At 39.7% G+C, this 9,764-nt stretch overlaps 1 protein-coding gene and 1 long non-coding RNA gene across 3 annotated transcripts; both read left to right on the top strand.

The window, feature by feature from the left end:
- Positions 1-5,307: 5,307 nt before the first annotated feature.
- Positions 5,308-8,634, top strand: LOC122093877 (glucan endo-1,3-beta-glucosidase 11-like). Of its 2 annotated transcripts, XM_042664422.1 has the most exons (4): positions 5,311-5,711; positions 5,825-6,942; positions 7,569-7,753; positions 8,452-8,634. In XM_042664422.1, the coding sequence occupies exons 1-3, from the start codon at positions 5,660-5,662 to the stop codon at positions 7,635-7,637; spliced, it is 1,239 nt and encodes a 412-aa protein (XP_042520356.1). In that variant the 5' UTR covers positions 5,311-5,659; the 3' UTR covers positions 7,638-7,753; positions 8,452-8,634. The 2 variants fall into 2 exon arrangements, with proteins under 2 accessions (XP_042520357.1, XP_042520356.1); XM_042664423.1 differs by lacking the exon at positions 8,452-8,634 and having other exon boundaries at positions 5,308-5,711; positions 5,825-6,971; positions 7,569-7,706.
- On the top strand, positions 6,979-7,532 carry LOC122093878. Its single transcript, XR_006144592.1, has 2 exons — positions 6,979-7,266; positions 7,427-7,532. It is a non-coding gene; the product is annotated as an uncharacterized LOC122093878 (long non-coding RNA).
- Positions 8,635-9,764: the final 1,130 nt, after the last annotated feature.

The raw sequence follows: 9,764 nt of genomic DNA, 5'->3' as shown, positions 1-9,764 counted from the left end.
TTCTCTTCCCTTTCTTTTCTCTCTCCTCTTTACTTTTCTCCCCAAACGTACGAGGGTAATAAATGGAAAGAAAAGAAATCATAAAGCCTTATATATTATTCCTAATTAAGTGAATAGTGCTCTTGGATGGGTCACTCAGGTGGGTGCACCCATCTGTCCTACCCACCTGAGAGCCAAGACTTGGGATTTTGACAGGGTTCGGACCTCGGCGCGAACCCCACCCCAGGCATACGATGTAGCATACGTATATACCTTAAAATACGGATATAATACCTATTTTATCTATACATAGCCTTATGGTAGGTGCACGTACACGGTTTGGGCACTCCCGTCTCTTCTGGCACTGGCTCGGACTTGTCAGGCCAGCCGGTGTTTAAGGTCACCCGTGCCATCATAGCCCATAAGGAACCCGCTCTAATTTCCTCTGGCTCGGTTCCTGCATGGTTAAACCGGTTCAATCGCGAAATCAGACCGAGTTTAAGAAGCAGGGTATTACAATGTCTCTCACTCCCAACATTCAAAGTATCCAAACTAGTATATGTAAGCGCCGCATATTATCAAATAGTAGTGGGGTCGATACATTGTTCGAAGCCCTAAGTAAGAGAAATTTCTTCTAATTTTGGATGATATGTGAAAAATATTCAACACCGTTCAGCTATAACCTCTGCTCAATGAAGAAATCGATGGCAAAAATCCATCATCTCCAAGTCCCGATTCAGCTAGATGTGTTTATACGATAACTCAAGCAAGTTAGGAGTTTTGTTCAATTGAGAGCTTGAAGTGATTGGAGATCTTCAACTTATAGGTCACCATCTCAAGAAGACGAGAGCTAGTACACCTCACGTTTGCTGGAACAACGAAGATGATATAATGTCTCACTTCTTTCTATTATCGTGAGTGAGGACAATACTTGAATCTCATTTCAATAAGGGTATTTTGGAGATTAAAAAGAAATGGTACGGCTTATGTCATCACTTAATAGTAAGCATCTCATGGTGTTTTTACGACTGAAAGCATTTTCAAATATATAGGAGATGGGGAAGTCATTCCTAATTATACAGGGGAGGGGAGGGAAATAGGTTGAAACCAATGGGGAGGGGAGTGTAATTTCATCTTATATATCTATCTATATATCTATTCTATAAGAGGACGTACTGGTGATTTTTGGCAAACTTTACCATCTAACCCAAATGCCCCCATTTACTACTTAAATTACGACTAATGCCCCCATTTCACATCTCTCCATATTTAAATCCCATAATTCTCTCTCTCTCTCTCTCTCTCTCTCTCTCACACACACACACACACACACACACACACACACACACATACATAGAGGAATAGTATTGCACTATAATGGTAAGGAATAGATTTCATTATTTTCTATATAAACTTGTATAGCCAAGGGCTCCTTGCAATGTAATGAATTTGAAGCTTGAAGTTATGCAACTTTGCTGTGAGATTCAATCAACTATGGCATGAGCTAGGACAGTGAGAATCTGAACCTGTGGATGGGAAACATGGGTTATCTTTCATCATACTTTGTTTTATTCACCAGGTAATGATTTTTCCTCCATTGATTAGCTTTGTTCTTTTAGGTTTTATTCATTGGTTTGCTTTAAATTTCATCATTAAATCTAGTTAGTAATATTGGTGATCAATTTATGATATTTTCAATATCAATAATCCCTGTGTAACCGCTAGCGGCACCCCTGTTTTACTTTATTTTCTGTCAGTTTTATTATCTTATAGGTTGGGACAAGCTTTCGTGGACTTTAAGGCTCTCCTAAAAGGAACACTCAACTAGGGTCCAAAGCAAATCCGACCATCAGATATGCCAATATAAAAAATTACCTAAATACAAGCAAAGGCAAGACAAACAAAAAGTTCCAACAACTCTAAAGTATGAAATTTTGGATTCTTAATAGCTGGTACTGGATTCTTCTAAAAAATAACTCCATCTGCAAGGAAGGGTAGATACTCTAAATGTAATCGAAAGAAAGCATGTACTTGATCATTTAACATGTCCCCAAATCATATTTAACATACCATTATAATGGGATTCATCATGCGTATTGCACTCCACAGGTGGAAACAAATTAAAGACATAAAGTGAAAGATTGAAAAACTTCAAACACTCTCTCTCTCTCTCTCTCTCTCTCTCTCTCTCTCTCTCTCTCTCTCTCTCTCGGTTAGGGAGAAACCTTAAAATCTTTTAGTGACTCATTTAATATTCGAGCAGATCATTTTTTTTTTTTTTTTTTTTTTTTTGTGGGGGTGGGGGAAGTTTACAACATTCTAATGGATGACATGCAACTATGAAGATTTTTTAATAGTAGTAAACCATGGCCAATATCCAATATATAATAGTATAGATCCGATTGTAAAGGAATTATGAATTTAGGAAAAGGGAGAGAGTTCTTTGACCAAGCAGATAAAAGAGTGCACCACTGAGCTGCGGTAAAATAGTATTGTTCATTGGAGGGCAACAAGGACATTTGCATGATGAGGAGAGGGATAGACACAATGATGCTAGCGTGCCCTACCCTAATAGCAAAGAGAACATTTTCCTTTAAAAAAAAAAAAGGAGGTTGTTGATTATGTTCCTCATCTATTATATCAACCCCATAACACCAGAATAATATCGAACATTGGAGGGCAACAAGGTCATTTATGTGATGAGGAGAGGGATAGACACAATAATGCTAGCGTGCCCTACCCTAATAGCAAAGAGAACATTTTCCTTAAATAAAAAAAAAGTTGTTGATTTTATACCTCATCTATTAAATCAATCCCATAATACTAGCATGTGAAAATGATTGATGACCAAATAGAATGTCATAGGAAGCACTCACACTCGAAGTCTTTAGGCAATGGATTATGGCATTGTCACTACATTGGGACTGAGATTTCCTTGATCTAAAGTGCTTACAGAAGACTTTATTTTCTTTTACTATGTTGCTAATGCAATTGATTGAGTACAAGTAAATCTCTGAATCATTTTATTTTCTTTATGAGATTTGAGTAGTGAGAGCGTCTCTTTCCTATGTATTTCCTTCTTTTTTGTTTCTATTTTATGTCTGCAATGCTATGATTTGGCCGAATTCAAGCAGGAAACTAAGGTTTATTTCTGCTCTAATTTGTCTATTGTTATTCTTTTCTACTTTATTTATCCACATAAAGAGGTCAGTATATTCCAACTTCAATTAAGTGTGGAACCCTTGTTTTATAACCATTTTTTATTTCATTCTCATATTGTTTATACGAGAGATTATTTTTCTACATTTAAATCTGATAGTTGGATGCATGATTCACTGGTTTGGAGACCTTACGAAAATTTCAGTTTTTATTAGTCATTTAATCCCCAAGCCTAAATGATAGATAACCATCCAAACCTTTTCCCCATGTTGACAACTTGATTACAATCGTGTTTTTGGTGACTCTGTCATTTCCATTACTTTGATGTTATAGTATATTCTGCTCTAAACACTTATTTTATATTTTTAATTATGATCATGTTTTTGGGAACTTCTTTTCATCTCCTTCCCCCCACCCTTCCTCCTTTCCCTTGCAGAACAATTTGATGCCCACTTTATTGGTTGTGTTTTCATTAGAAAAAATGATATAGAAACCATTTATCGATAATAGGAAATAGATAGGCACGTTGTCCACTTAATGTATGCCATCTATATTTTTGGTATAGGATGTATGCCATATATTGACACACAAGAAAGTTGAGCATCAAAGAAAGTCATTTATGACTTTTGATATCCTATTTAAATTGACATGTACAATAAAAAACAATTAATTCAACAAATAATGAGATTATGTACTAAGACTTAATATATATATATATATATATCTTTAAGTAACGAATATAGAAGATCCTAGGCATTGGTTTGAGAGCATACACTAAACCTTTAGCATAGTTTGTGTTTAAATGTTTTTCCTAAAAAAATTAAAATTAAAATTGTTTTAGACCCTTTAAATTTTCTATATAGACTTGTGACTATGTGACTAAGAAGTAACGTTAATTTAGAATCTATATAAAAATGATCTTTTATTGTCAAGTGTTCATATATTTTTTAATATTTTATCTATCGTCGTGTTTTTTACATAGAGTTGCCCTTATTTGTAGTAATTTTGATTTAAACTATTAATAGTCATTAGTCTCTCTCTCTCTCTCTCTCTCTCTCTCTCTCTCTCTCTCTCTCTCTCTCTCTCTCTCTCTCTCTCTCTCTCTCTCTCTCTCGTGCATTTGCACTTGCTTTTTTGCTAGTATATATTTATATATATACACATTACAATTTTACCCTTGGATCATACCTATGGATTGGGATTGAAAATGTTAGGATCAATACTAACTATCGGTATTGGATCACCTGTATCGGGTGATCTGTATCGATTTAACAAGTCTACGATCCAATACCTGGTCGATACCATATCAGTTGAATGACACATGCCAAGATGGAAAAAAAAAAGAGTCAATAAATCCGTTGTCTAAGAAAAAATAGGGGTATTTTTATCCGATACCGATTTGGCAAGTCTTCAATCCCAATACCTAACCAATATCGTATTAGTTGAACGATACAGACCATGGGTAAAAAAGTCAATATAGTTGAACGATACAAACCATGGGTAAAAAAATCAACATATCCATTTTGTAAGAAAAAGTAGGGGTAATTTTTTTCTTTTTATATGAGCGATCCAACACCAATATGTTCTAATATTGTATTGATTTTGGGGATAGCCAATACCCATTATGATTCCGTGCACTAAAACCATGCTCCCAGTTGTGTTGGAGAAGATTTGGTTATGGATAGAGATGTATATGGATCGAATTCAGATCAATGTGATCGGATCCAAAAATTTATTGCCCGAATATAGATACCCCTAAACGAATATTGATGAAAATCGAATTTGGATTTTTAACCATCCATTTGCACTCTGACTTATGTAATCCAGGCCTTCCTCCCCCAGTGAATATAATTTGCTCTTAATCCATCTTTCTAAGTTGTCTTTGCTCTTTTTCTCATTCTCTGTAACTTGTCTAATTTTCTAAAACTCTTAGAAACATTAATTGATTATCTAGATAATTATTTTCGGAATGATTCGGATTTGAATCTAAACATCCTTTGACCCGATGACTACCCTAAACGGATATGATTGCCGTTTCGAATTCGGATTTCCGCTATCCATTTCCAGAGGCAATTGGGTAGCTACCAAATTTATTCCGATTATACCTAAGCATTCAATGGGGACTGTTCCTGGCCTGGATTAGTAACCGGTACTTCTCATTCGTCCTGGCTGGAGGTCGCTAGTCGTAATACTGGGACTTCACCTTTTAAGTCACGAGACTCACAACTTTCACTACTCTTATCAACACTCGCTACTTGTCATTGCTCCGTAATGGCCGTTGTCTTATAGCAGACGGCGAATCCATCCATTAATCGTGTGATCTCTCCCCTGAGCCGGTGAGCTTTGCAACCACCACGATGGCAGACACAGGCAGCGTCAACATGTAGTACTAAAAATACATTGACGGTGTTCCCGAGTAGCACTGCTCTTCCTGCTCCATCGAGAAAGATAACATTGGTTTCTTCTCCTCAATTTCCCTTATTTTTACCTTCTTTTCTTGCAACGAGCACTGAGTCCGTCCATGGAGATTATTAATAGATGTCGCTCCTCTTCTGTCTTTGCTCTCATCTCAGGTATTGTTTCTGTTCTTTCACCTCCGACCATGAACAATGTCCGTATCGGAATTGCTTACTTTTTCTTTTCTGTTTTTTTTTTCCTATTTTTCCACGGGCGAAATCTCTTGCAGGTTTTGTACTTCCTGTACTTGTAGCTTCCGTCGGCATCAACTACGGTCAGATTGCTAACAATCTCCCCAAGCCCCAAAACGTCGTTCCTCTGCTCCGCTCCATCGGCGTCAGTAAAGTAAAGCTTTACGACGCAGATCCCCGAGTACTTTGTGCCTTTGCCAACACCGGTGTCGAATTCATCGTCTCCCTGGGAAACGAATACTTGGAGAAGATGAGGGATCCGGATAAAGCTCAAGTCTGGGTGAAAACAAACGTTCAATCATACTTGCCTGCAACCAAAATCACTTGCATCACCGTGGGGAACGAGGTTCTAACGTTTAACGACACATCTTTAACGGAACACCTTCTCCCTGCAATGCAGAGCATCCATGCCGCCCTCGTAAGCCTAGGCTTAGACAACCAGGTCAGTGTCACAACTGCGCACTCGTTAGCGGTGTTGGAGACCTCCTATCCCCCGTCCGCCGGAGCTTTCCGCCGAGATCTGACGGAGTACATATCTCGCATCTTGGACTTCCATGTGAAAACCTGTTCCCCGTTCCTCATCAACGCATATCCATACTTCGCGTACAGGTCCAACCCGAAACAGGTCTCTCTGGACTATGTTCTGTTCCAGCCAAACCCAGGGGTTGTGGATCCAGGCTCTAACCTCCACTACGACAACATGCTGTTCGCTCAGATCGACGCTGTTTATGCTGCGCTGGCTTCGCTGGGATGCAAGAAACTGCCGGTGCAGATTTCTGAGACTGGTTGGCCGTCCAAGGGAGACGAAAACGAAGCCGGCGCGACCATTGAGAACGCGAAGAAGTACAACGGGAATCTGATGAAGCTGGTCTCTCAGAAGAAGGGAACGCCGTTGAGGCCGGGCTCCGATTTGAACATTTACTTCTTTGCGCTGTTCAACGAAAACTTGAAGCCGGGGCCGACATCCGAGAGGAATTTTGGACTGTTTAAACCCGATGGGACGCCGGCGTACGAGCTTGCACTCACCCCCAGTACTAGTGGAAGTGGTAGCAGCAATAGTACAGTCGGCACCGGTGATGGCAGCGGCGGATATTCCGCAAGTACACCTTCGCCCTCAGACTCATCAACTGGTTCCTTGTCTATCACTTCTGGCACGGTGGGCTAATATCCAACTCCATTGTAGAAGTACTTACTTATCTTCGTTTAGTTCCTTTCCTTTTCCTACCTATCAGAGTCCTGATGACATGAGACATTACAGTTGCAATTTTGGATATTTACTACTGAAATTTTGCTTAATTTTTTTTCTTCTGTGGGGGAGGTGGGAGGGAGATGGGAATGGTTTGTTGGGGCCTTGGATTTTCGAGCTTTTGTCAGCTACCGAGACGAGTCATCACGACTCAGGAGCGACGAGTCCGTCGTCACACTCATTCGCGGCCGGCGGCCGTGGCCATTTTGGGGAAGGAAACAAGGAATGCAGCTGGTATTTCTCTGGAAAAGCCGGAAAACCAACTGGAATACACTAAAAAGCATTTAAAATGAATCTAAAAAGCTCGCAGGAAAAGACGAGCTGCTGGCCGAAGATGCAGCAGCTAGTATCAGTACTGTAATTTTAATTTTGACTGTGATTTCGTACTTTTCAGCTTCCCACGATTGCATCCTGGCCTCCTGGGGTGGGTCTGTGGCGTGGGTTATCATTACTGTGGTAGTCAATCTAAGTTAAGAAAAAGCTCCGATTTTTTTTTTTTTTTTAATAGTATTTAAGCCGTGTGCTTGGTTTTTCAGGGAAGACCATTTCCCGTCGGCGCCGCTGCGATTTGTGGGTGGTTCAGCTCGTTTCTGCTCTTCTTTTGAGCTGAGTTGTTCTGCAATGCAGCAACAGCTCAAAGCCTCAGCTGTATGCAGCAACCAGCTTTTTCTTGGTGGCGACGAGGAATCGGAAGGAGCTTCACAAGTGGGAAAGGTTTAAGGTAAAAGCGAAAATTTCTTTCTTCTTTTTAAATAACGATAATGGTTTATCACAAAAGTTGTCTGACATGGAATCCTATAAAGCTTATTCTCCTGGGGTTTTACACGTCGAGCTTCGTAGATTGGTTCGGTCGGTGGGTCCGGCCATGTTTGTTGATTTCCTTTTTAAGTTTGAACTTCAAGCCTTCTCAACCTATATTTTCTAAGAGGGAAAAGAGAAGTTAGCGAAAGGATCATTATCATTATTGGGTGATGATCCTTTTAATTAACTATATAGAAGGAAAACATGTAAAAGAGAAGGGCGAAGAGGATACAAAAAGACCAGCTTCGTTGTCTTGGGCTTTCAAGATTGTCCTCTTCGCCCCTATGCGTTGGTGGGCAATTTCTTATTCTCTGTTTGCAGGGGTCACATGTGGGAGGCGTCCAGATGGGGACCATTTTTCCATAAAAAAATAATAATAATAACCCATTTTACCTCGGTTTATAAAGTTCAAGACAAAGAAAATCCTGATTGAGCCAACCATTACTTCTTTTTGGGTTGAGATACTTATTTTTATCTATAAAGCTATGTTTGGAAGCTCAGAAAAGAAATAAGTTTGAACCAGAGATCCTTCTGATTGGATCAAGTTATTTTCTGTTTATATTTTTACCAACCAAACATACCCTTAACGTTTCCTCCCCTTTTTTTTTGTTTTTGCAGGGAGTCATTTATTTTTCTTTGGAAGACTTATTTTTTCTTTTTTTATTTTTGGGCACAATTCGTTGGAAGGAATTGTTGCTAATCAGCACTTTGTATTAGTTGGCCGGTTGGTGTAGAGTAAAAGACTATTTTTTATGCTCTTTTGAATTTATTTAAGCGTAAAGAAGATTGTGAACGGCTCAATCCGAAACTCTACCTCAACCGTTTCTGTAGTTTAGTTACAGGGCTCTTATCGGGGGTATTCGTGTACCATTGGTTCTTGACGTTTCAAATAGACTTTATTCTTTGTAAAACCACATAAAATTCTAAAGGGATGTGCAAATGTGTAATCCTCCCTTACATGAGACTCTTGCGAAAGCGGGCAATATCGTTCCATGGGTTATAAGGTCTGTCTTAATGCGGCTTCCCTTGTATGGAATGACATGTTTTGTAACTGTATAGGTTGGGTTGATCTGTTGACTAGTTCATCAAGTGGACTAGTAGGGGGCTCGTGTGCATTGCACAATATCAAAGAGATTGATGGTCATTCATCATTCCCAAGCTTGCTACAGCCCCATTGAGCGGGTACAAATGACCAATTTTTGGTTCCGTTTGGTTGTCTAGAGTGTTTAGGGTGGAAAGTTTGGGAGGATATCGCGTTGTGGCAACAGGAATAGTTACGTGGAGGAAAACTTGGTATTTTTCCCGCCCCATCTTGTTTGATTGGCATGTGGAAGAAGAAGAATTTAAAGTGACAACAAACCCCAACCCAACCCCAGTCCTAGTACCCACATTTACCCATCTGTCAGCTCAGCCCTCAACTATGGATTATGCAGATGCTAAATACCAATGGCTTTATCGGTGGTGGCTTCGCGTGGGTGACCAACGACCAAGGCCTGGACAAGGCTTTAAGTTAATACAAGAAGATTAGAAAATTTAAGCCATTTTAAAGGGGTGCTCTGTTTTCTGTATCACCTCTCTCTTTGTTCTCTAATTGATCATCGGAAACGAAATGTGTTCTGCCTCTTTGAGCAGATGTTGATGAATCAATTTGGTTCGGCTACCAGCGATCGTGTGCCTGTGATGATCTAGGGGCTTTGGCCTGACTTTCGTGATGAACACTCGATAGCCATTATAGGCATGAACAACCAACGATTGATTCAGGGATGTTCAAGCATCAATAACATTTATTTCCCCCCCTATTTTTCAAGGGTTTTGGTTTTGTTGCCCAAGGAGATTTTTGCGAATGAAATCATGGAGTCTAGGAGCAAGTACCCTAGATGCCACGCCAGCTGCTCTCTCTCTATTTCCGTCGTAAGTCCCAGCACAACTCC

The sequence above is a fragment of the Macadamia integrifolia genome, chromosome 11 (assembly GCF_013358625.1).
Source record: "Macadamia integrifolia cultivar HAES 741 chromosome 11, SCU_Mint_v3, whole genome shotgun sequence".
NCBI lineage: Eukaryota > Viridiplantae > Streptophyta > Magnoliopsida > Proteales > Proteaceae > Macadamia > Macadamia integrifolia.
The sequence above is the reverse complement of the archived record's forward strand: the minus strand, read 5'-3'. Positions and strand labels throughout refer to the sequence as shown.

What these genes read in the sequence shown, in the direction of transcription:
- LOC122093877 (XM_042664422.1), top strand. Translation starts at nt 5,660, where the DNA reads ATGGAGATTATTAATAGATGTCGCTCCTCTTCTGTCTTTGCTCTCATC. An exon ending in TGTCTTTGCTCTCATCTCAG is followed by an intron (nt 5,712 to 5,824) that starts GTATTGTTTCTG and finishes AATCTCTTGCAG; the next exon opens with GTTTTGTACTTCCTGTACTT. An exon ending in TGTCTATCACTTCTGGCACG is followed by an intron (nt 6,943 to 7,568) that starts GTGGGCTAATAT and finishes TTGGTTTTTCAG; the next exon opens with GGAAGACCATTTCCCGTCGG.